Source organism: Coloeus monedula, assembly GCF_965178545.1.
Source record: "Coloeus monedula genome assembly, chromosome: Z".
NCBI lineage: Eukaryota > Metazoa > Chordata > Aves > Passeriformes > Corvidae > Coloeus > Coloeus monedula.
Genome location: NC_138822.1, coordinates 83,683,377 through 83,710,478, shown reverse-complemented (window position 1 = coordinate 83,710,478; position 27,102 = coordinate 83,683,377). Strand labels below are relative to the sequence as shown.

The 27,102-nt window shown below is 49.7% G+C and overlaps 1 protein-coding gene across 4 annotated transcripts in view; it reads right to left on the bottom strand.

Annotated features, from left to right (window-relative positions):
* Positions 1 to 11,078: 11,078 nt before the first annotated feature.
* The window catches only part of CTIF (cap binding complex dependent translation initiation factor), a 148,350-nt gene continuing 132,326 nt past the window's right edge, over positions 11,079 to 27,102 (bottom strand). For all 4 annotated transcript variants that reach the window (XM_082300848.1, XM_082300849.1, XM_082300850.1 and 1 more), the window contains 2 exons: positions 17,346 to 17,399; positions 11,079 to 15,480 (listed from right to left, as the gene is read on the bottom strand). In XM_082300848.1, coding sequence (XP_082156974.1) covers positions 15,265 to 15,480; positions 17,346 to 17,399 — 270 coding nt within the window. In that variant the 3' untranslated portion in view covers positions 11,079 to 15,264. The remainder of the gene's footprint in view (positions 15,481 to 17,345; positions 17,400 to 27,102) is intronic.

Genomic DNA, 27,102 nt, shown 5'->3' with positions numbered 1-27,102 from the left:
CAAGGGCAATCCAGACATCCTTAAACTACCTGCAATTGGTGTTTTTCCAGCCTGCTCTTAAAAATCTTAAGTGCAGCATTACTATGTTTTTTCAGGCAATTTTTTCCAGGCCTTTATTATCTGTCTGTCACCCAGGCTGCATCTTCCTGCAGGTTAAGCCCACAACTTCTCAGCCCTTCTTTTGTGATAACGAAGGGTTTATTTCCTTTCTCTCAGCGGCCGTGTTTTACAACTTACAATATCCCTTCGTATTTTTTCTTTTACTTTAGACTAAACAGCCCCACGTCCTTCAAGCTTCCTTTTTTGGGATATCTTTTGATTTTCTAAGCACTTTACACACCGTCCTCCAGACTCCCTTTGTTACCAATTTACCACCTTTATTACTAAGTCATTATCAAGGATTCATTAGACATCACTTATTTGGGTAAATGCTGTTTATGACAATATCTTTTTTCTGCTCGTTATTGCAGAATGTAATAGCTGTTGTCCAGCCATCTGCCAGCTCTTTATGGCTTTGCAGAGGTGAGGGATGGGTGTGTAAGGGCAGCTATTCTCAGCACCAGACTGCAGTAGGGCCACAGGGAGCTTGGGGGGATTTGACAAGGACCAGCTCAATGGTTCCCAACTTCCCAACCATTGCTTGGGTGTCTTTGAGGACTCCATCCCCAAAGAGATGTAAAACACCCACCAGGAATTTGGGGTTCCTCTGAGGTCTACATGGTTTTGGAACCCTGGACTGGTCCAGTTCCAACTCACAGGATCCCATGGAAATTCAGAGTGAAGTCCCCAGATTTGTGCTGGGCAGGGAGCAGCCTTGCCAGGCATTAAATAAAAATGGGTCAAGTACACCACATTTTTATCCATTCTGAAATGATGGTTTTTTTCCACAAAGACATTTTGATAAGGGAAAGCGTTTTGTGCTATTTATTGCAATTATCTCTGAGGATACAGTTGACTCTGCTGACGATAAGGAGGACCTTGGAATTCCAGGAACAGCATTACCAGTGAGATAAGCATCAGCCACAAGTGCAGAGTTGATTTCCCTTTCAGACAGAGGACATCAGACCCCCAAGTAGAGTAAAAATCTCCAGCCCTACACAAGCATGGCTAGGAATGTTTTTTCCAGTAGGAGACCTGGCCTGGGATCTGTGTGGCAAAGCACTGAATTGTTGTGCATGAACCACATGTCTGCTGAGGGTGTTTTAAATACAAGAACAACACAACACACTTATTTTCTGCTTGAAGAGTCGGCACATATTGCAGAGGTTTTGGTCAAAGAGCTCCATTTACTCTCCTGCATTTTTAATTCAGGTGATTTGAGAATAAATTACACATTGAAATACATTTAACTGTGTTTTCGTGAGTGTTTAATGATGTCTGCTTCATCAAGGGTGATGATCAGAGAAACACAGGGTGTTTTGGGTTGGAAGGGACCTTAAGACCCTCTTGTCCCACCCCCTGCCATGGGCAGGGATACATTTCACTATCCCACATTGCTCCAAGCCCCATCCAGCCTGGCCTTGGACACTGCCAGGGATCCAGGGGCAGCCACAGCTGCTCTGGGCACCCTGTGATGATGCCTCACCACCCTCACAGCCAGGAATTCCTTCCCAGTTTCTGATCTAAATTACAAGTGTTCTTGAATCCAACTGTCTGAGGCTCAGTTTCAAGCCCACCATTGCTTAAAGTGGTGGGAGAAGGTGAGGTGTGCAGGGAATGGACATCACTCTGCAGTCAAGACACCTCCACCGATGATGGGCAAGGTAGGGGGTTTCCCACAAAGCCCTGCTCTCTGGAGCAAGCATGTTGGCTCTGGGAGGGGGTGACCCCTGCGGGAGTTTGGACATCTGTGGTGCTTAGTTGTGTCCTGTGAGCCTGTTACTCGAGAGGGAGAAGATGCTCTGGCATGAGGGAAATGGAGGGGGAATGTGGGGATAGAGGTGTGGGAAGCAACATGAATCTCCTTGTGGGATCTGGGTGGTGGTGTCACTCCTTGTTTCACCTCACATCTTGTTTCTCCCTCTCTTTTCCTCCCTCAGGCCAGGACAAGATCTATTCTTTTCTAAGCTGCAGACGCCTTTGTGAAGTGACCCTTAGACCAGGTTGTTTGAGGTGAGCAAAGCCCCTGCCAGCCGCTGTAGATTAATTATTACTCCCAACCTCCTGCTTCTCAACCTTGGGAAACTGCTCTGCATTGGGTAATTCCTCATTTTTCTCTGGCCCCCCCTCAAATGTGCAACAGTCAAAATACAACTTGCCCCAGGTTTAAAAAAAACCCATTTCCTACCAAAACTGCGGGTCAGAGACAAGACCCCCTGTTGAAAAGGGCTGCATGGGTTGAAGGGTGTCCATGGGAATGTCCCCCTGCAGAGGCACAGGTTCAGCAGCACCAGGGCCAGCAGTATTTGGGAGCATTCTGTGGTAATGTTAGTGCCCTGGCAAAGAGACAAGGTGGAGTCTGACTGTTTCGACACCGAGCACTTCAGCCCTCGGCACGATTTCCATCGGCACCTGTGCCAGGAACCAAGAGGGAGACCTTTGCTCAGTTTCCTATTAACCATTTAGTTTTAATTAAAGGCATTCACCAGTCAGCTGCCTCTGACCAGCTGGGAGGATAAATGGGTGGTCCCTAACCATCATGTCTCTCTGTTTCTGTCACTAATCTGGCAATCTTTGTTATTATAAGGAGGGGAGGAGATGGGTGCTTGGGAAAGGAGGTGTGAGATTGTGCTTTTGGGGAGGAAAGAGAGGAACCCGCACCATGCAGGTGCACAGGGATAAGAACTGAGTGATGCAAAGCCCCCCTTGGTCCTGAACTTGAACCCTCTGCCTGTATATTGTTGTGAATACCCAGTTTTAGTTGTGCACACCCCAGAAGGAAGGTGAATTCATCATCCAAATCTACCCCAAATGCTCCAGTCCTGGTGCCAGCCAGCTTCCCAGCGGGCTGGGGACCCCTGGCTGCCCATGCCATACCCACCCACCATTTCCAGGGCTGAAAGTGCTTCTCTGACAGTGTCTTCCTCGTGCTGACACCTGTCCTCTGTGAGTCAGGGTGACCAGCCTGCTGGCTGGCCCTTATCTCCTTTCGTTGTCTTATCTCCTTCCAGTAGAAATTGGATTGGGATTGGGCGCCCCGGGAGCGAGGCAGGGAGCTCGAAGTGGAGCAGCCGATGGAGGCAGCTGATAATGGCATTTCCTGGAGGCAGAGCTCTTGGGCAAGGACTCCCAGGAACAGCTCACAGGGATGGCAGGGCTGAGATGGGTGACATTAAAAACCTATCTGCAGTGCTGGATTCCTCATCTGCCTGCAAAACAGCTGCTGCTGAGCTCCTGTTGGACACCTTGGAGGCAAAAAAGAGTGATGAGTGACACTGGGGACCTGGGATGACACCGTGAGGCTGAGGAGGATGGACGATGCTGGTGGCCAAGCTGCAGCTCGTGTGAACTGGGAGTGAACAGAACATCTCCTGCATCTGGAGCAGCACAGGGAAGTGAGTCACAGCTGAAGACCCAGACTTGTCCTAAAAAACCACCCACCCCAAGGTGGCTGCCCCTGGGGTGAGCCTGGTGAACACCCCTTGCAGGCAAGCACAGGAATGGTCCCTTGGGACTGGCGGTGCAGACACAGGAGGGGCTCACACCAGGCTTCTCACTGCCATGTGCCATCATCCCCTGCAGAGCCGGTGGGTTCACATCCCATGTGGTGGGTTCAACTCACCCCAGCAAGACTTTGGGGTGCTGTGGGGTTGGGGTTTGCATGCACAAGTGTGACAGTAAGGGACAAAGGCCACCAGCTGTCCTCCAGGGACCCCGGCTGAGCGCCCTGGGTGGAAAGCACGGCGGTGCCCTGCCGTCTGGGCTCCCTTCCAGGCTCATCATGGGACTCCCAGCAAATCCCCTGGGGCAATCTGATCTCCTGGACGCCAGGCACCTATCCCTCCCTCTGGCACGGAGGGTTTTCCACAGTTTAAGGTGCCAAAGTTCATTGACAGCGGTGGCGGCTCAGGCACACCCACAGCCCATGCCACCCTCCATGGGACAAGGCAGGTCAGCCTGCCAGGAAGAAAGAAAACAAGGTGCAATAAAGTCACTTTGCACCCGGGCATAAAACCTTGGGGGGGGGGGAGAAAAAAAAAAATCACCCCTGTGATACATCCTACATAAACCCCGGAAGTTGTAGGGCTGCTGGTAGACATTAGCTGGTTTTATTTCACAGAACAGTCAGAATTTATGATGAAACTCTGTCTGAAGCCTCACGGAGACAAATGACAAGTTTCCCAGTATCCTTGAATGGCTATCAAATGTGTCATAGTTAGGAGCCAGCCTGGAGGGACTTTTCCTCCAGTAAGTCCTATTCCAGGAAATCAGTCCGCCCTACGCATTCCCTAGATTTGTCAGTGATCTAGGAGGCATCTTTGTTAAAAAATTGGTGAAGTTTCTACAAACTCTTGAGTAATTTAGGAGGTGAAATAACCATGTGGTAGAAGTCTCCTGTCTGTTCTGGGAAGGGATGTTTGGCTCGCTGGGAAACACAACTGGCCCTGGAGGGATGCAGTGCCACTTGTCCCTTCTCAGCTCTGTGATGGGTTCAGTGTGAAACCTCCACGACCACGTCCTTCTGCTGCTGCTTTCACCACCTCCCTTGGCCCAGAGGGGACTGCCGTGTCCCCAGAGCGAGGTGCAGAGCGCTGTACGTGCTCCCCGCACCACCCACACACCTCTGCACGGGGCCAGCAGCTTGCACAACCCACGGGGTCAGGGACAGGCAGCACAGCTCTGGCTCACGGGTCTCATAGTGTGCATCCAGGCAAGCCAACTCATCTCCACTGTGGAGTGGCCACATGAAAAATGAAGATTAGGAGAAGTGTCGGCAGAGCTGGAAAGTTGTCTGGAAGCCCAGCTGGTCAGCATGGGACAAAAAGGTGCCAAAAATCCCTTGAAGCATCTCCAGTGCAGACTGCTGTGATCCTTCTGCACTCCAAATCCACTCCAAGCTTTCCCCTTTGTCTTCCCATCCTGGGATGGGCTGGAGCAGACCCAGGGCTGAGCTAGGAAAAGGTTTGGTCAGCCCTGCACTACCCCAGCCATAAATACGTGAAAGGGATTAAACCCAACCTGAAATGGAATAAATCCTATGGCAGTATTTGAGCCACCACATCACCTTGGACTGGGAATATCCTGAGAAGAGCCTTTCCAAGCTGAGGAGGCAGTCAAACTACAGTGAAATCACAGAAAGACCAAGTTAAAATAAAATAATCCAGCGCCCCCCCACTTGCCTCCCTCCCTGTGAACTTCATTGAACTTTGAAAAGCTAAAACAAAACAGGGCCAAGTTCAGCCTTAGTTCAAGTTGTAGATAAAGTTCAACCTACTTCTAATTTTATCCTGACAATTCCCACCAGAAAATAGGCTCCAGCACAGCGCCCTGGGGGTAATCCAGCCCTGACCCTCACCAGCCCCCCTGGATGTCCCCAAAAACTCCTGTCCACCTGCAAGTGGGACAAGAAGCACGAGGCCAAGTGTCCCAGACACCCCATGGGAGCCTGTCCTTGGGGGTGGCCATGGTGCATCACCGTGCCATGGGGCTGGCTGTCCCCATCCGTGTCTGGGCAGGGCCATGCTGGGCAGGGCCATGCTGGGCTGGGACAGATCTCCAAGGGACAACTGCTTGTTGGACTAGGTTTTTTTTCCCATTGCTTCCCTTAGGAGCGTGACTTTAATCCAGCACCATGGGAACAATTAGAACCGGAGAAGAGGGTAATTAGGGGAGGAATTTGGAGACAAGGGGCTGTGCATGGAGGGGCGGGAAGAACAGAAGGAGATGAGGCTCCCTGCAACCTCCTCCTGGCATTTACAGGGGAACATGGGTGGTGGTGATTCCTGGTGGGATTTTGGGATGCAAATCCAGTGCACCCCAGGGAAAATGGAGGTTGTGGACTCCCCGTCCCTGGAAGTGTTCCAGGCCGGGCTGGATGGGGCTTGGAGCAACCTGGGATAGTGGAAGGTGTCCCTGCCTGTGGCAGGGAGTGGGAGGTGATGATCTTGAAGGTCCCTTGCAACCCAAACCATTCTGGGATTCTATGATTCTAAAGCGGTTGCAGAAAGTGTTAGTAAAGGAAGAAAACTCTTGTGCAAGGTTCTGGGAACTTAAATGTGAGCTGCAGGGACCCAGGATGGTCACCTGTTCCCAAAAAGGTGAGTGCAGGTGGCGATTAGCACAAGGAGAACTGATCTTTCCTGAGGAAGAGACATCCTCAGCTGTGAAAAGGGAGCTGAGGTGGCCAAATGTTGCAGCACAGAGCTGGAAACCTGCCTGCAAACACAGAGGGAGCAAAGGGAAATATAAATTAGAGGACAGAGAGCAAATGGAGAAAAAAATGTGTAAAATGAGCTGAAAACCAGAACCCAGGCAGCAGCACTGGGTTATTTGGGTTTAGCCCCCTTGGGAGAGCAGTGAGCCCCTGCAGCACCCCCTTTAAGTGCTCAGAGAAACAATGGAAATGCAATTTTATATAAAGAATATATACAGCAGGATGTGTCCACGCAATGATTGTAAAAACGAATTGCAGTCACTACACGCAACACAATCCCTCTCCCAAACGCTTCATCACCCCCCCCAAAAACAAGACTGCATTTATCTCTAAGAAATCAGCACAAACCCATGGTTTCTAGCAAATACCCTGCATTTTTTGTGCTTTAAAAGAAGAGCAGAGCAGCCCTGCTCACTGGGGGTTGGTTTTTTATGTGAGCTGTAAAATCCAGCCCTGGGGAGAGAAGCTACCTTTGCTGTAAAACAATCTGCCGACTGGATTTCACAATCTTTGTCGTCTTTCTCTCCCCAAGCAATATTTTTATGGTGTTTGCCCTCAAACCAGTTTTTCATCCACCGACGTGTAATTACCACCAGACAGGTTTTGGATAACCCATCCCCTGGTGCAGTTTTTCCTCCCACCCTAATCTATCCAATCTTACAGACTTGCTTTGAAAGCTGACCTCTTTTGGACCTCAAAATTTTAGAATATCAAAAAAAGGTAAATTTAAAATTGCTTTCTGAGCTTGAACTTTGCTAATCCCCCTAAGTATCCAAGGCCAGGTTGGACAGGGCTTGGAGCAACCTGGGATAGCAGAAGGTGCCCCTTCCCATGGCAGGGGGTGGAATGAGACGATCTTCAAGGTTTCTTGCAACCCAAACCATTCTGAGATTCCATGATTCTATGATCAAGACAGGGAGTAGCAAATGCTGACCAGGATTTATTTTGGGTTTTATCCCAGGGAGGAAAAAAAAATGGAAAAAGTGCCAGTGACAGATAATTTGGCCCTGGTTGACAGATGGGACCGGGGGAAGCCCCAGCTCAGCTGACACCTGACCATGGCTCATGACCCACCTGTGCACTGCACCCTAGCTCTGCACAGGGCACAGGACTCTGTGCCAGGAAAGCCCAGGCTCCTGCAGAGCTCCCTGTTGTTAGTTTTAAAGGTAAAAGAGCACTGCTTGCTGCCCACCTCCACCCACAGGACAACGGCCAGAAGGAACACCTCCCAGGTGCCTGCATGAAGCAAGAGCAGGTAGGATTTGTCCCTTGGACTGGGAAACCTGGGTGCTCCATCTGTACATTCAAACCCTCCCCCCCCCACCCCTCCCAAATAAAACCCAGGCTTGGTGCTGTCTGTAGAAGTGTGGAAATGGTCTCCATTACCACCCACTTGGACTTTGCACAGGTCCTAGATGCCATGGAATCTCATGGACCCCTGTCTTGGCCTGCCCATGGCAGGGGGATGGAACAAGATGATCTATAAGGTCCCTTCTGACCCAAATCATTCTGGGATTCTGTGATTCCACGAGCTCTCCTGCCCAAGCAGACCCTCACTGCAGCCCAGTTCCTCAGACAGCTGTTCCCACACCTCCACCAGTTGCAGGGATCTGTTCCGAGACTTGGTTTCTGCTCACAGTTCCACCACCAGTGACTGTTGTGGGGTCACCAGCAGCACTAGCAGGGTCTGTGCAGTCCTACCCCATCTTCACAGGATCATTTAGGTTGGAAAAGCCTTCCAAGATCAGTCCAACCTGTGATGAATCCCCACCTTGTCACCCAGCCAAGAGTGCCACGTCCAGTTACTCCTTGGACACCTCCAGGTATGGGGACTCCACCATCCCTGGGCAGCCCCTTCCGATGTCTAACCACTCTTTCCATGGAGAAACTCTTCCTGATGTCCAACTTGAAGTCTTGGCTGCAAGGCCGCGTGTCATGCATTTGGACATCAAGAACGACATGCGGAGACAGAAATGCTGATGCATTTTCCTCTGGCAGGGCTAGGAGCAGAGCAGCAGAAGCTGAAGCAAGCCCAGGACCACTCAGCACAACGGCAAAGGTGATTTCTCCCATCAGACTCTTGCCATCTCCTGGCATCGCTTCCCCAAAGTGGAAACTTCTGATGGGAAAGCTCTGTGGGAAGTTATTGAAAAGGTCTGAGCTAATAAAACCCAATTTGTTTAAATGTTATTGCTACAGCAACACAACATACATTGAAACAAAACGCTTTGTTTGGTGAAAAACCAGGATGATTTAGGACAGAATGCAATTCTGAAATCTTGGTGTTTCTCTTGACAGGGACTTTGCATTTTTTCACCATTGACTCTGGGGCAGACAAAGTCGAACATCCATTTCTGGGACCATCCATCCTCGAGACCTCACACTCACCTGTATCTGCAAAGATAAGCACAGTGACCCCTCCAAGAGGTACAGGCAATGTCTGCATTCCTGAAAATGTTTATTAGTATTAGTATTAGTATTTCTTGCAGAAATCTTTCTCTAGGAGTTCAGTGAAGTCCTGGGGAGCAGGACAGACATCAAGCTTGGCTCAGTAGTCACATTTACGTAGCCACACAAGTTCCAGCTTTGTAACTGGGGATCCTAGTGTGGGATACAAAAGGAAGAGGCCACATAGTCTTGCAATGTGCATTATTGTTTTAGTATCACTGTTTTTCTTGCATCCCAAGCAATAATCACTAAAGCTACAGTTCAGATGGCAAACAGAGCACCAGTGCAGTTACATTAAGGTTACTTATCTTTGTTGCCCATTTTGCCACCAGAAGGAGCATTTAAAAACTCCCCTTAACACCCAGCACAGACGTGGAGCTGCTGGAAGAGGAGAACATCCTGCATCTCAGCTACCTGCAGGTTTGCCATGTTTTAGGGAGGCCAAGCAATCCTACTCTGATCCATGGAGTGTTTATTTGCTGCTGTCTGGGTTTTTGGCAAACACGAGGAATTCGCAGAAATATTCCTGCATCTTGAAAGCTTTGTCTCTGTAGCGATGCCCATCCATCTGCTCCAAATCTTGTGCTACTGCAGGTTATTTTCTCATTTAATACATCTTGGTGGTCCCAGGGGCCCCAGGGATCGTCTCTGCTCTTGGCTTGTGTGCTCCTAGCCAAACTCCAGTGCTGATAAACTCTTCCCAGAGCTGGTCCAGATGCTCAAACCCCTGATTAGGAACAGGCCAAACTCCAGCTCCAGCACACCCCAGAGCTGTAGGGTCTGGCTGCAGGTTGGGGCTCATGATGAGTATGTTCAGGGGTGGATCCTTGGAAAAGGTGGCACATGGTCAGGTATGGTATTTCATAGAATCCCAGAATGGATTGGGTTCGAAGGGACCCTGAAGAACCCCTTGTTCCATCCCCTGCCATGGGCAGGGACACATTTCACTATCCCACATTGCTCCAAGCCCCATCCAGCCCGGCCTTGGACACTTGCAGCCACAGCTTCTCGGGGCAACCTGTGATGATGCCTCACCACCCTCACAGCCAGGAATTCCTTCCCAGTTTCTGATCTAAATTACAAGTGTTCTTGAATCCAACTGTCTGAGGCTCAGTTTCAAGCCCACCATTGCTTAAAGTGGTGGGAGAAGGTGAGGTGTGCAGGGAATGGACATCACTCTGCAGTCAAGACACCTCCACCGATGATGGGCAAGGTAGGGGGTTTCCCACAAAGCCCTGCTCTCTGGAGCAAGCATGTTGGCTCTGGGAGGGGGTGACCCCTGCGGGAGTTTGGACATCTGTGGTGCTTAGTTGTGTCCTGTGAGCCTGTTACTCGAGAGGGAGAAGATGCTCTGGCATGAGGGAAATGGAGGGGGAATGTGGGGATAGAGGTGTGGGAAGCAACATGAATCTCCTTGTGGGATCTGGGTGGTGGTGTCACTCCTTGTTTCACCTCACATCTTGTTTCTCCCTCTCTTTTCCTCCCTCAGACCAGGACAAGATACAGGCATTTCAGTTAGACAAAAACTAATTGCCTTCAGTTTGAGAAGAGCTTTCCAGAGGAGACCTCGTAGTACACCTGGTTTTTCTGAGATTGGCTCAGTTGGTATTCCTGTATGGGCATTCACTTAAGAGCTGGACTTGATGGCCCTTGTGGGTCCTTTCCAACTCAGAATATTCTGTGATTTTGTGATAAACATCTTGAGTATCATTTTGAAAGACTATTTTTAACAGGCAGCAGTGGTTGGTGAGCCCTCATTGCTGTAGCACTGGGTGGAATGGATGTGATTAAATCAGGGGGATCCTCTAACAGACCCCCAGGCTCAGCTGAGGTAGGACACAAAGAGATGGGAAATTTGCTTTGGGCAGAGGATGGGGAGCAGGGGAGGGGGCAGCAGTGGAGGCAGATCAGGAGAGGGGCTCAAACCCTCATCCATGGAGCTCTGAGCCCTTTGCACCATTCCCAAGCTTTCACCCTCACCCCTGTGAGAAGTGATGGGGATAGGGACCAAGCCCCACAGGAGGAGAAGCAGGACGTGACCTGGCACCAGGAGCACCGAGCTGTCCCCACGGAGCCCTCCTGAGCTGCACCACGAGGGATATTCTGCTCCCACCCACCCAATATTCCTTTCCTTCCATCCTGAACTAAAGGACGGCCCCTCCCAGAGCAGGAGAAGCGATAGTGCGTACCCACAAAGAGATGGGGAAATGTCAAGCTTTAAACATTTATTACTCAGATGATGCATTTTATAGCATACAGTGGGTCTGGATGTTCTATAAACAAAGACTGAATTACCACAAAGAGTTATGAGCTCCCTTGTTTTAACAGTCTCTGAAATGCTGAAAATGATGAGTTTGTGATTTCTCTAAGTATGACTATCTAGTCTTTACTCTCCCCAAAACATTTTTCTTTTTTTGAAATTAAAAAAAAAAAAAAAAAATTTAAAGCGCTTAGTTTAACAAATATGATTAAATTAAAAATGTCGCTTTTTCAAATGCAAATAAATACATTTAAAAAAAAGAAGAAGAATTGCTAGCGTTAACTTCGTGTTCTGCAGGACACCGCAGTTCCCTTGGCTATCACCAGTGGACTTTGCAACCTTTAGTATCACTTCTTCTGAAAAAATACTGAAAACATCACCAGGACTGCCTAATAGCTACCACCAAGAAGAGCAAAATTAGTGTAAAGCCATAAAATACCCAGCAGGGAAATTAAAAAAAATCATATTTAAGATTTTGAGAGATCTCCAAGTGAGGGGTGTTATAAAAATAAGCATGAAAATAAATCATAAGTTATTCTGACAAGTTTTCTTTCAAAGCCATCAATCATGCCAAGAATAGATACTAATTAATCTCCTTCAGGGGAAGAGGGGAACCAAGCAAATCACTTACTTTTCCTTTTTTTTCTCCCCATTTTTTTTTTCACCTCCATATACACATGAGTTCTCCGAACAGCAGTGGAATCCCTCAAGGGAAAACCAAACAAGTCACTTTCTGTGTAGCAAAACCCATCAGTTTGGAAAGATTTTTACCAGGAATGAGGTGAATTAGACTCTGGGGAGCCTGGCAGGGAGTCAGCAAACCTGCTCTCCATCCCAGGGAGATGGGCACAGAGGTGATGCTGCAGCCACTCGCCTCCACACCACCCCAACGTTTGGCCCCATACACATTTGGCCTGAGTGGGTTATTTTCCCCTTTGCTGATGTAGTTGTATGGGGACAACACAGTAAAACCCCACACAGATACTTTTATTGAGCAGCAAAATGGAATCTGGCTGATCTGGGGAGATGTAGCCAGTGGTTTTGCGCCTAAAAACACGTTGGAGAATTACGCTCTTTGGCGACCGTTTCTAAAGTAAGCCAAAAGATGGGGGGAAAAGAAAGGGGGGAAAAAAAAAAAAAAAAGAGAAGAAAACACTCCAGGATCCCCAGGTGCTCTCACCCAAAAAATTCCCCAGCACTGTTCCCCATCCTGCCCATCAAATGTCCTTGTGGTGCCTCTTTTCCCAACACAGTACTCTGGTGAATGATGTCATGTGCCCGCAGGCTTCCTACGGATGGACTTCAGAAAGATACCATTGGCAGCATGTAATTTTTGGGAAAAAAACGCCATTTTTGGTCAACATTTTGATTCTCGGACATCAACAGAGTGACTGATGTACCAGTTAATGGCTGGACGAATGCATGTTAATAGCAGAGATAAATGGCAAGACATTAAAAAACGACGGATTTCACATAAAAGTTCCTCATTTCCAGTGTTGGAAGGGAAAGTCATGGGCCTAGCCAGGTCAGTGGAGGTTGCAGGATTGCCCCACAATGAGAAAATTGAATAAACTCTCACAGCAGGTAGGGTTAGGGAAATGCTTTAGGAGAAATACTGCCCAGTGGCTTACACTTTGACTCTGAATGCCTCCTGATGCACTGATGGGTGAAAATTCAAGTTTTTAGAAACAACATCCCCAATTCTTTGTGTTTTTCTTTTCTTTTTTCTTCTTTCACTACAATCCAAGAAAAAATTCTGTGGGAAGTGAGAATCTGCAGGGGCCAGAGTGGCAGCCTGGATCACTGCTGGCGGGATCCCTGGCACCCCAACCCATCAGGCTGCAGTCCCTGCTAGAGGACTTCTCTGTTCATTAAAAAAAAAAAGAAAAAAAAAATCAAGACAAAACTGTTTTTCAGGCCTTCTCCCAGAAGACTGACACTGTGCCTAAGTGCACTGTGATGGGTGTTATATCCCCTTCTCCTCCACTCCTTGAGAATTCAGGGAGCAGGAAAAACAAAGAGCAATGGGCACAACCCTGAGCCTTGTAATACTGATGGGCTTTGCCGCCTTAATGAAGTTCATCTGCTCATTAATACTATCAAACCACATTGCTACTAACGAAGCTGACCCAAAGCAAGGCGCCGTCACCATGCGAAGCTCCTGGGCTTGAGTAAGTGAAGCAAAAGTTAATTTTTCCGGACAATTCCAGGGCACTCAGCAATCATTTTGCTGCTTTCTGGGTAGACAGGAAAACTGAAGCTCCTGTTTCCAGCTCGCTCCTCTTGCTCCAGGTGCAGAATGAAAACTGGATCAGCAGACAACCAGATGAAAATTCAGATAATATTGAACTGCAGCATCATGACTCTCACCCCCTGCAATGCATTTTCTGCTGAAAATTTCTGCCCTTTGAATTTTGCAGCAAAAGCTTCCTCCCCATCGCAGACAGACCAACACATTCATAAGGCACCCGAGAACATACTGCACATCCAAGGAGGTCGGGGTGAAATCTCTCTTCTTTACAAGCCACCAGAAATGCAACGTTTTGCTTTGAAAAATGGGTTTGAGCTGCTGAGTTCAGGCCCAGCCTGCCTGGTCCAGGGTCCATGTGCGCCATCCTTGTGGCACAAATTCTCTTACCATCATAAAGGAAATAAACTGAGCAGTGAGAAGAAACCAGGATGGGCTGACGGCATCGTGCCTTCCTTGGCTCCTGCACCCTCACTAGGCTTCACTGGAAAAAGCACCCGGAGGGATTTCCCAAGTCAAAGTGTTGCTAGATCAGCAAATAAGGAGCCCACTGCGTCTTCTTCACGATTCAAGCGTTGCCCTGGCCCAGCCTCTCACCCTCCAGGTGGCACTTCACCACCGTCCCCCACAGCCGTCCTCTCCCTCGGGATGCTCCAGCATGGAGCCATGAGGGGATCCTGGAGCACCCTGGGGATCCCCGAGCACACTCTGCCTCTCTGAAGATGTCCCCCATGCCTTGATGACACTGCACCACTTACACGGAGAGCGGGACAGAGCTGCTCCTGCACACTGCACACCTAGGAACGCTGGATAGCATATTCAGCTAGTTAGAAGCCAGGCTCAAAACTTCTGTTTTTGGCTTTTTCTATTTTTCCTTCTTCTTTTTTCCTCTTTTTTTGCTATGCACTGCTTGTCTTCTATTTACCAGTCTCCAAAGAACATCAAACCTTCATTTCTCCCTTGCCCTGTACATTATTAGGCCCAACTACAACAGGCCTGGATTTAAATGTATAATTACAACCATGACAGTAATAACAATAAAGCACTCCTTCAATGGAAAAAAAGAATTATTACAAAGAAAAGTTAAATGATTATAGTGGCTGAGGAATAATGGTGACTTGAACAGCAAGAGCCACAGAATCCCCTGTTTTTAGAGCCCCCAGCTCAAAGGACACATTTCTCAATCCACCGAGGAGGTTACTGGCAAGATGATGGTGGCTATGTAACTTCTGCAGTGGCTTTAGGACTCCTTTAAAACACTCCTTCTGCTTCAAGCATCTTCACATAAACCGTTACCCAGCTCGAGGGAAGGCGCTGCTCTCCCTGTCCCCGAGCCGCTCACAACTGTCCGTCCAACAAGACAATAAGATAAGAAGAAATTACGAATGCTCGAGAAAAAGAAAACCCAGTGCAAATAAGAAAGTTGTCCCGCTCTCCAATCTGCCTCTGAAGGGGTGGCGGGTAGGTGGGGGAACACACAGAAAGTCGAAAACAAGAGAAGGAGGGGGGGAACCTAACGCAAGCCCCGCTTGACAAAAGCCATCAATTATGAGCGTCTGGTGTAGTGTGTGCCTGGCTTTGTCCTCCCGAGACATCTGCTGCCTGCTGTCTCCTGCCAGTTGGCCAGGGCAAGGCAGGAGGACGGCGTGAAAACAATACTAGCCCCCACTTAGATTATTTTTTTTTTCCTCCTTTTCCAAATTCTCTGTCTTCTTTCGAAAGCCAAACAATAACCCGGCGGGATGCGCTGCTGCTGCTTGAGCAATGAGTTCAGAAAAAGAAACCCCTAAAACAAAACCACGGCGGGGAGGAGGGGTGGCACTTGGCGACGCGGCTGAAAAAGAAACATGCTGCTCCCGCCCCACCCCACGAACGTATTCTCGAGCATGCTGGGGTTTGGTCTGCTGGGGGATTTAAATCAGAAAAGCTCTTGCCGGGTCCCATCAAGGCGCACGTCTTCATCTCGTCCCTTACCACCCCACCTTGCCCTGCCCCTCAAGCCGTCAGTTTTTGGATGGTCTTGTTGTAGTACTGCGTGATGGTGGGCGTCAGGGGGTTCCAGTTGTTGGCGTGCAGCTCGATGACCTCCAGCAGCAGGGACCTGGTCAGCATAGACTCGGAGGGACACAGCATCTTGTCGCGCGCTATCGCCAGCAGCTCTGTCATCATCTCAGGCAGCTGCTCCTCCAGCAGCCGGCCGGTGCTCTGCAGCTGTCGGGAGAAGAAGGGGTCAACCATGGATTACTGATCCTTGTGGGTCCCTTCCAGCTTGAGATAGTCTATGATTCTATCACTCTATGGTATTAGAACACCCCTCTGGCTTTTTACAGACACCTCCCGTCCCTTTGGTTTTCCCCTGCCTGGTGCAGGCAAGGTTAAAGGCGTCGTGGCTTTTGAAAACCAAAACCACCCAGCAGCAGGCTCCAAGAGCTGAACACGAAGGGCGAGGTTCTCAAAAGCATCCGCACCAGGCTGCTGGAGGAGTGAATGGTTCAGCTCCCACTGACTTCAAAGGTGGCAGCGACGGATTGCTTTTGAAAAAAAAAAAAAAAAAAAAAAATCCCACCTAAAAATCATGCTATTGCCAAAACAAAGTGCAGGCTGTGATGTGGTATTCCTGCCTTCTACCTGGCCCTTCATTTACTCGCTGATTCAGAGCTCCCAGTGACTCCCAGTCATTAGCTGGAATAAGCAGAACGCTCCTGTGTGCATAACAAATCCTGCCCTGCCGAGATCTGCATTTATACTTGTGCTGCTTTGCTGAAGACAGCCAAAGGCTTTTTCTAAAACAATTACTCCTTGGAGAGCCTCCATGAAGCAGTGCAGAGAAGGTCCAAGTCTGGGGCGGACAGTGATAAGTCCACCACCACGGAGGTCTCCACAAAGCAGAGCTCCCCAAAGTCCTCACCTTAAAAATCAAACCCTCCTCCTTGTCTGCTTTGCTGAGTTTTAACTATTCAGGCTGCAACTTCAACCACTCTCTGCAAGAAAAGCATCTATCTCCACAGGCCAATCACTTCCCAAAAAAGTAACCAATAAAACTGCTATATTTCACAGAATCACAGAATAAATTAGGTTGGAAAAGACCTCCAAGGTCATTGAGTCCAACTTGTGACTGATCCCCACCTTGTCAACCAGACCAGAGCACTGAGTGCCATGTCCAGTCATTTGCTTCTCTGCAAAACTGCTGCTGAGCACAGCAAACCTCTGTGTGAGTCATGGGGCAGCTTTTTCTCCAATACAGCTGCTTCTGTGCTTAAAAACTTAATGGAGGGTGAGATTTGAAGGAACCAGGATGATAAAATATTGTGATGGGAGCCCAGCTACCAAACTTCCTGCATCCATTTACATGCATCAGGAGCCCAATGACAGAATCTCAGTGGGTCATCTCTTATCTCATGGTGGTCTTCTACCTACACTGTTCTTGTGAGACCTCACCTGGGGTCCTGAATCCAGCTCTGGGGTCCTCAGAATAGGAAGGACATTGACCTGCTGGAGTGAGGCCAAAGGAAGCCATGGAGATGCTCCAGGGCTGGAGCCCTTCTGCTCTGCAGCCAGCCTGGGACAGCTGGGGGTGTTCAGCTGCACAAGAGAAGGCTCCAGGGAGAGCTCAGAGCCCCTGGCAGGGCCTCAAGGGGCTCCAGGAGAGCTGCACAGGGACTGGGGACAAGGCATGGAGGGACAGGACCCAGGGAATGGCTTCCCAGTGCCAGAGGGCAGGGCTGGATGGGAGATTGGGAAGGAATTGCTGTCTGGGAGGGTGGGCAGGCCCTGGCACAGGGTGCCCAGAGCAGCTGTGGCTGCCCCTGGATCCCTGGCAGTGTCCAAGGCTGGGTTGGACAGGGCTGGGAGCAGCCTGGGACAGTGGAAGGTGTCCATGATCATTGCAGAGGGGTGTTGGACTAAATGACCATGAAAGGTCCCTTCCAACCCAAACCATTTGATCATTCCAAAATGCACAGAGACAACACAGCTGTTGGGTCTGGAAACATCCAGCAGCTGCTTCACACATGCACAGACAAGGACAGAAAGGGCAAAGCAATGAGGATCAGGGCAGATGGAGAGGTGCCTCCTACCTCCATGGAGCAGCAAAGCACAGCATCTTCCTTCACATCCTGAGATTGCAACAACTGTGAAAGAGAAAAGAGAGAAGCAGTGAGAAATTCCTCTTCTTCCTCTTCCTCCTCCCTTATGACTCTCCTTCTATCTCCTTGTCCAGCTTGGCTTTTGACACTTCCAGGAGGAAATGGCATAAAATCAGAAAGAGGGGAGAAAAGAGATTGTCAACACAAAGATTTAAAGGTAAAGAGTGACAAAACATGGGGTAAAATTTAGATTAACGACTTCCATAATAAATTTTGTTTAGGTTGCATTGCTTTTTTTATCCCATGGCAGGCAGTGAGAAAACACACTCATCTCACACACACAGGGAATAAATGCAGCTGTCTGCCAACCACACCAGAGCAGCACAGCCCTGGGAGTGGCCCTTTGGAAGGGGAGGGCTCTGCCACCCACCCCTGAACCTCTCCATCCCTGTTGGGGACACTTCTGACAGCCACAAAACTGCCTGATGGGAAAGGGTTACATCCAAAACGCTGTAATTAATACAGCTCCTTCTAGGCCGATTACACAGTGGTGCAAGGGCAAGGGGTGCCAACGAAACTACGGAGTCTCAGGTGCACCAACTCCAACCCCGCTCTGCTCTCCATGAACTCTGTGTCACAAACATGAGCTTGCAAACAGCAGCAGCTTTCAGGAAGGACCAAAATGTTGCTGGGCATGGCATGGGATGGTGCAGGAAGATGCTCATCTCTCTTCGTTCAGACCCAGGGTGTGCAGTGATGGTCAACAGCTCCACCTGACAACGGCAAAGTGTAGGAGCTCAGCATGTCTCACCCCACAAACACGGAAACCACGAGCAAGGACCCTGGAAACAGGACCAAAAATATACATTTTCCTTTGCTCTCATCCTTATGACAATTACAGGTACTGGCAACACTCGAAGCTACAGCCACTTCCATCCCATCACTTTGGGATGAACAAGCCCTGATGGCCCTGAGCTAATCCCTGTGTACAGTAACCACTGAGCAAAAGCAGAAAAAATGGGAAAACTGGCTTCACTAGCATCTGAAATTCATTAGAGAAAGGCAGACTTTTTAAAATCAGTTGAACTGATTAAAACTGCCCTTATAAAAATTGCTCAGCATAACTAAACGTTACTCCAAAGTCACATCCATTAGTTAAAATCAGAATTGTGACTCTGAGCCTTATCATCTCTCCTTCCCACTCTTGTTTTTCCATGTTTCCTTTCATCTACAAATAAATGCCTGTTTGTTTACCAGCTCCACACTGGCTGGAAAATAGATAGGGGAAAAAAGAAGTAACGCAAGGAATTATCACTGCTCTCAGAGTTTTGTCTTCACTGTCTTCTGTTTTTGGCGGATTGTTCACTTTGAAGATGGTGTTTACAGCATCTTGATGAGCACGTTGTCCATCGGTTTTATCTCTCGTTAGCCAAAGCTTCAGCCAGGGTTTTAAATCATGCAACAGCTTTTTTTCTACAGCCCCACTCCCACCCTCCCCCCCTCCCCCCCCCCAGTTTATCTTTCTGCTGAGTTGTTTGGAAAATGTTAGTTAAGCCCAAGCCGCGTGCTCTGAGATAAGTTCTCACAAACAGTTCAGATTCTTCACAAGAAAATATGAGATTATTTTAAACCCAACACCAACAATGAAAAAATATATCAGTTAGGGAAAAATATAAACAGGCAGTAGTCCAGATATTCCCTCCTGGGGTATTTAGCTCATGAGTGTGGCATGAAGCAGGGCTGCAAAGAGAGTAACAGACATTACCTTTTAACAACACCTTTCTTATTTTTGCTATTCTTTAGTAAAGAATGTAACACGAAAACTAAAGCACGAAAGTAGTTAAGATTGACTCCAGCCCTTCCTCTGCCATGGTCTCCTCAGTGATCCTACTCCCTGCCCAGGATATGTGGTCATAGAAAGGCTGCAACTTCACTAGTCCCAGCTTCCCACACAAAGGGTTGGGACATGCTTCCCTACCTCAAAAGGTGTTGGTGAGGATGAACATGTCCCTGTCAAGTGCTCAGACACTTGGCTAATGAGGAACAGTCTCACCTCTCTATGATGAAACACAGAACACATCCTATCCCCAGCCCTGGGCAGGCACCCTCCAACTTCACGCTGCCCTCATGGACACCATCTAATGTGACTTGGCTGAACAAGGAGAATGCGTGTGTTCCAGTGTGTCCACCAGGGTGCCATGTGCTACACCTTGTCCATGGAGACACCATATGCCCCACCTTGTCCATCCAGGTACCATGCACTGCACCTCATCCATCCAGGATCCATGAGCACCATTGCTCCAGAGGCACCACGTGCTCCACCATCCATCCATGCTCCAGAGGCACCACGTGCCCCACTTGTCCACCCAAGTACCACATGCTCCACTGCTCCATCAGAGCACTAAGAGATACCAGCCTGAAGCACTACAGGTGAGCCTCTGCCTGAGACATGTAGGCTGGGGAGGCCCACAACCTGCCCACCAAGCCCAGGTGCATCCCTGTGCATCAGGAGACAGCCCAGCAGTCAGATCTGCTGGTGCTCTGGGGAAACAGAGTCCAAATCCATGGCCACAGATGGCTGCCAGCCACCTGCATCAGTGCAAAGGACTGAAGCCTGGAGGATCAGAATGATGGCACTGCTTCTCTGCATGTTCTGATCATGGCCATAGCATGCAGGGGTGTAAGCAGTACCTGCTTCTGACCTCTGCCTGATGGGGCAGGAGGAGATCAGGGAGCCTGGCATGGGCCCTGAACCTTGCTGACTACATGGACTGTGCTGCCTGTGTTCCCACCACGGATGTCCTCACTCATCAATGACAACTTGCATGTATGTCTCAAAGAGTATTTCACCCCCACTGATGGTGCCCCACGTGAGCACCAGGCTCTCAAAGCATTGGGGTGGTTCCTTCAGCCAGAGCACAGTGTTTCCCAAAGCTCTGTGACCCCTGAGTCAGACCTGACCAGGACTGCAAGAAAAAATGGTGAAAATGCTTTGAGAGTTCCAGGGAAATCACAACCCTAAAGTCCCGGCACTCGTGTGACCACCCAGCCAACTGCATTCACTGTTTGCAATCTAATTCATATTTACTTAAAATATTTTAAGGTAAACACTCTATACCCATTAAATTAGCACTCCCACATTGGAACTATTATTTATTTAACTATTTATAGCTGCTTCTCCCTGCTGTGTGCCTCTGCCCAACTCCCACTACGGGCACAATCCCATCCCTCTCCACCAGGTTCCCACAGGGTTCAAACCAGCTGGTGGATGTGGACGAGGGATCTGAAAGAGAAGCATGAGGCAGACAACAGGGCAGGTGAGCTGGGACTCACGCACTCCTCAGTTTAACCTGTAATCATCCCCCGGAGGCTGGGGCTGTCTGCGACGAAAACTTCCCTTTGCTCTCCAGCCGGTTTCCCCCGTATCGGGCGAAGCCGGGCAATGAAAGCAGCAGTTCCTGCTGGAAAGCAGACAAAGAGTCTGCCTGATTTCCTAAGAGAGGAGGCTGCATGCCAGAATCTGCCCGGCCAGTCATATAATACCCAGCCTCAGTTGCGAAAGGCTTCTCACTTTTGTTTCTGGTGCTGGACTCAGCCTTGCAGACTGGTGGAAGACACCAGGCGCCTTCTCTTTCAAATTTCTATGTCACGCTGAGAGATGAGCACTGGGCAAGGTCCTTTGCAGAGCCAATGTGCCCAGGTGGGCTCTGGGTGCTAAATATTTGCGTAAGCAACCCAAAGTAAGTTTTAGGGTCTGCTCCTGGAAGTGCTGTGTGTTGTGGGGAGTTGCAGTGCCTTGCAGGGTGGCTCTTGAGTGCAACTGGTTTCCATGGTGTGCTATTGGGACTCATCTTCCCTGGCCTCTGTGGCCCCAGAACCTTCCCTTTACATCTCTACAGAGATAAGCATCATAAGCCACATGGGGTAGACATGCAGCCATGGCTGAAGGACCCAAAGAACCCCAAAACTGCAGCTGTGCCTCACCACGGACAGAAGCAGCTTGATCCTCCTGAACAGCAACAGATGCACATGCATGGGGTGCAGACCACCGTGAGCAAACCAAAAAGCGAAGACAGTGGGATATACCCCAAATATTTGGGTTTATTATCTGCTTTCTGAGATCACCCGGCCTGCTGAGAAGCTGAAGTGCTTACTTGGTATTCTCAAGGGTGCCCACACCACAAGGAGGACAGGAGAACCCGCCCCACTGCCCCTTATCACCAAACCACGGAGGTTTAATTGTGTTCTTCAGCAATTCTCCTCAGGAGATGGGGTGGGAGCAGCCCAACGCACACATTACCCTTTCCAGATGCAATGATACATCTCCTGCGAGGCACAGTACTAATTACTGTGTACAATATCGCTTGCAAAATGACACATAAGCAACGCCGGCCACTAACTACCCCCTTAGCATGCAGTGTTTTATGATGCTTTGGTGATGACTCCAGCGTGAAAGCGCAAGAAACCTGGAAAATATCCACCCAGAGCCACGGAGAGGCTGGGTTGAGACCCAGGGAAAGCTGGGGTGACCGCAGCCCACACGCCGCTCACCCTGGCTCCCCGACGGGTTCATGCATCCAGTGGCAACACGCATGGACACCCAGGCTGCCCACAGGTATGCTTTTCATCCGCACCTGGGTCATGAGGAGGTGCCTCCCAGGATTCCCCCCTCCCAGAAACTGAGGAGCATGCCCACAGGGGAACCAGCATGCTGCAAACGCATTGCCGAGGTGCTGCAACTGGCTCACTGGTGTGGAGCAAGGCCACGGGGGAAAATGGAGACTTATTTCCATGAGGAAGTGAAAAATCAGTTATTTGTGCCACCTGGAGCTTAAGCAGAGTGGACAAATTGCACTGGAAATGCAGTGGATTTACTGGATGGTGCTTCTCAGTCCTGCTTTTAACCAGAAAGGGCCTTGGGAAGAGCCGTGATGGACTTTGTCCTCTGACAGATGGATCTGTTTCAGCTCTGTGGTCAGGATCATCACAGAGACTCCCTTATGAAGGGGGCTTATAAGAAAAGTAAGGACAAAGCTTTTATAGGGCCTGTAGGGACAGGATAAGGGGTGATAATTTTTAACTTAAAAAAAGGAGATTCAGACTAAATAGGTGGAAGAACTTGTTTATGCTGACGGTAGGGAGGCCCTGGCACAGGGTGCCCAGAGCAGCTGGGGCTGCCCCTGGATCCCTGGCAATGTCCAAGGCCAGGCTGGATGGGGCTTAGAGCAACCTGAGACAGTGGAAGGTGTCCCTGCCCATGGCAGGGGGTGGAATGGGATGATCTTTAAAGGTTCCTTCCACCCCAAAGCATGCTATGGCTCTGTGATCATCCCCTACATCCAACAGTGCAGTTTAGCTGCTAACACAGCTCTGCAGGTACTCTTCCTGCTCTAATGGACCACAGATGGGGAACTCCTGCCCCCAAAACCTCCTGGAATCCTCACAGTCTGCTAGGTGGGTCCTCCTGGGAGCACAGGCCAATTCTGCTTCACAGGCTCTGTGCAGACAGACATCAGTAGCAATTTTCTGCCTTTCCAGGAGCCCCTTATCAACCTACTGTCACAAGTCTTTAAGGAAGATGCCTGAGATAAGATCCATGGGACTGCATGGCTCTGCATGGGGACAGTCACGCACTTCTCTGAGACACAGGCAATGGTACAGCTCCACTTTTCTTCTTGTCACAGGGCATGGGGTGGTGAAAACAGCCAGGGCTGGGGAAAATGCAAAGTACAAACAAGGGTGTGGGGATGAGTGATTGCATTTCTACAATTTGCTACTATCAGATGTATCAGTTCATTGACCCAGGATATCAGAAGGTCAGCTGAGCTCATCCTGTGCCCACCAACAAGCTATGCCAGTGCCACCCTCTCTAAAGGGGCACTGAGACCCTCTCTGGGATTGAGGGAAGTCAGATGAGACTGACTTTCTCCAGAGAAGAAACAATGAGCACATGGAAACAGACTTCTAGAAGTTCACAAGCATAAGTGAAATCTTTGCTGCTCACCCATTTGACGCTGAGGTTGCCCAAACACAAAATGTTGGGGAAAACCTTTCCCTTACAGAGCTGCCTGTGCTTATCTCTGCACAAGGCACAGGCTCTGCAGCGCTCCAAAATGTGATTTGTTGGGATTTGAAAACACAGCTGAGCTGGGAGAGGCAGTCTGTGTCCAGCTGCTTCCACTAGCAATGGTGCTTCTCTCCCCATTCCCTTCTGCTCACAGCTCTCTGGGGATCTGGGAAGTTTTCAAGCCTACAGAAGATGCACAAGGTGCCACCACATCATGTGTCCCATGGAGGGAACCCTCTTCCCAGTTGCCTGATTGGGCTGTTGTGGTCTCAGCCTGGGAGAAAAATGTACCGACAGCAGCTCCCGCTGCTCCAAGAGGAAGAGGCCACCAGCATGGGCCCCTGCTGATCCCACAAGCAGCTGCCCAGATGAAGTGGCACAGGGGGGAAGGAGCTCTGTGCTGGAGCTGCTTGTGCCTGCGTGGCTGCATCATAGCCTTGTCCATAGCAGGCACTTTCTCTAACATATTTTGGATGACCCAAACCAGTTTTGGTGGCACCAACTCCTTTTACATTGATGCGCTCTTCTCAGCTCAGGAGGAGACTTCTGTTCTCCTATTACACAACCAGGACTCCCTGGGAGGATGGTAAGAGGAGATTAGTTTGTTTATTGCATCAAGTAAACCAAAATGTTGGTTATCCTCCTTGTCAGGCTCCTGAGGAACTCAGAGATACTTAACAGCAAATTGAATTAAGGCCAGAGGAACAAAATCCTGTACCCAGTCGTGGGAAACTCCTCCTACTCCTTTCCACTGTAGACAAGGGAAACCATGAAACACGACACTCTCTCTCCCCGGATCTGGAACAGCAGAAAGAATTCCTGCGAAGATGGAAACCATTAAGAGGCAATTACTGGAGACAATGATGAAGAAAATCTGGTCACTCATCAACCCGGATGCTGCCATCCAACAGTAGCCTGGTGGTTACATATCCCCTGGCTGGAGGTGGACCTCCAGAACCCAAAGGTGAGCAGGACAGACGACCAGAGCCACCCGGTCTGGGTGCACAGGGAGTTCAAGCCACCCAGACGACTGGCTTCATCCTGCCTGTCCGAAGACATAATAACCCTGGGAGAGGAGGATGTGATCTCATCCCAAGGGTCCCGGGGAAACACAAAACATGGAAAGAAACAGTGGCGAGACCATGGTGCTTGATTGCAGCGGGCTCCACCCTGGCTGGCCGGAGGCTCTGCGCTTTCCTGGCTCTGCAGAGGCAGCGATCGCGCGGCGGCAGACGCAAATAGTTGTGTTTACATCCCATTGAAAGGGTTTTTGGGAACTAACAATGCCTGGTACGGAGGGCGAGGGAGAAAAACAAAGCCACGCGAGGAGGAGGGACCATCCTGTGAGATGGTATCTGGCTTCACTTCTTTATCTGCGCAAATTGCTTCCTCTGCCTTCTCCGCGGGTCGCAGAGAAACGAGGGTGGCATTTCCCCTCCCCTATTTAAGATACAACACCACGGTTTTAATGCTGGGACTGAACGAGTCCTGTGGCTTTCCAAGAATATGTTCCTGCACATGAAATACTCAACACGGCAGATGGACTTCCAGGCACTGGACTGTCCTCCTCGGTTTGGCCTGTCCTCATCTGCTCCCAAATAACACTCGACCTCCTCCACCTTAACTGTGCCCTTCGATCAAAATGGCGAGGATTAAAAGAAATCTGTTGTTTCCCAAATAAGCTGCATTCACAGGAGTGTTTTTGCCAGCACAGCTATGGGGGTCTGGGGGCATGGGAGCTTTTTGCATGGTTATTCATGTATGGCAGGCACAGACGTACAGGGACATCCACCATTGCCCTGCGTGGTCCTACAGACAGGCACCCACCCCTGCTCTTTGCAGACTCTGCTCCTGCACTCTGCCTCCTGCCACGGCTCTGGAAGTCCACAACCCCTTTTTACCCCCGTGCCCCACTTGCTCCAAACCCCAGACTTTCCTCCCAGCTCTTCCACATCTTCAACCCCCATCTCCTGGACTCCCAAGACAACTCCCCACTTGCTGTTCTCCTCATTTCTCCTTCCTCCCCATGTCCCTGGCCCCCAGTCACTCTTTTTCACTCCTTCTCTGAAATCCCTTCCCTCCCATGCCCACAGCCCTCATTCCTCCTCCATCCTTTCCCTAGACAAAACACTTCCCAGTTTGTCCCAGTCCCACCAGACCGGAGACCAAACCTCTGAGGTTTTTGCAGAACCAGATATGGGGGAACCAGAAGGGGACTTCTGTGAGGATGTAAGTCTCCTTCTTCGTAAAGAACATGTTTTCTCTGTTCACATCAGGCCTCATGGAGCTTCCATGGGGTGGGTCAAAATCCAACCCCCTTGGTGCCTTTGCTCATTTGATAAAGCAAAAATTCTGTTTCATTCTCTGACTCGGAGAATAATACTAAAAATCCTAGCATCTCATTACACTGTCAAAGACCCTTTTTTTGACTCAAAAGGCTGATGCTTTTTAAAAAGTGAGAGTGATTAACAAAACCCAACACAACCCACGTTAAAAGATACAATTTTCTTTTCCAAAGAGCACCACCCTCCTCGCTCATCTGACTGCAGCCGGGAAGGTTTTCCTTTTTCTTCCTCTGAAGGAGACAGTGAAAAGGCAGTGCCCTCTTGAAGTTCAGACGTTAATTACCGTGTTAGAATATTTTGCTAAATTACGCAGCATGGCCCCAGGAGATAACAGGCACGAAGAGAAGGGAGGGGAGTGGATACCCGTCTACACGCTGCACCGCAGACTCAGACGTGGGGGGAAGGCAATTAGATGGGGAGTATTTATCCTCCCTGCACCACCACCCCGAGGCTTTCAGTTAGCAGCGTGTACCAAGGCAGGGAAGCGATGGGAGCGTGCCAAGATTTTAAACGATGCTGAAATGGGACTGTCTCTGCCAACCAGACTGGAGGTAGGAGACAACTCCTGCAGAGAAGCAACTGTCCTGCCTGCTGCCAGCCTGCCGGGTCTGATCCCCGCTGATTCACAGTGCCTGGGAGCTGCCCTCGGTCCCCAGGGTTAGTATTAAGACCCTAAAAGCATCTGTCTTGGGTCAGGCCAATGACCACATCCCTATTATGGGGATACCCCAGGGTACACACCCAGCCTCAGCAGCAATAACCCTCTCAAGCTGGAGGGATCTCCGTGAATTGGTCCTGCTTGAAGGAGTTCTGCAGTTTAATTAGTCCTTCTGTGATGAGCTGCTTCCTGGGGTTTGCTCTGAACCTGCCCCAATAGTCTTGTCTGAGGCACCTGGGGGGCTCAGAGGGGAATGGTGCCAAGGCAGCTCCCTGTCACCCCTGAGACCCAGTCCCTTTGTACCCAAGCCAGGACAACTGGATGGGTAAAAACACGGGTTGGATGGTTGGGCTCAGAGGGTTGTAGCCACTAGGTTCCAACTCAACTCTGCCTGAAGGCCGGAGATGAGGACTACCAAGTTGTTATCCCCAGACCTGCCCTATTTAGCATCCTTATCCATGACCTGGAGGAGCTGAGCAGCACAATCTTGTGAAGTTTCGAAGTGACAGCAAGTTTGGGATGTACTGAAATGTGTTCAAGGAAATGCCAGTGAGAGGGACCTCAGTGGGGTGAAGGAAAGTGTCAAGAGGAAACTTAAAACTTTCAACAAAAAATCAGCCCTGTGCAGGAGAAGAGCACAGGGACATGGGTAAAGGGTGGGAATAGGGTTATTATGGG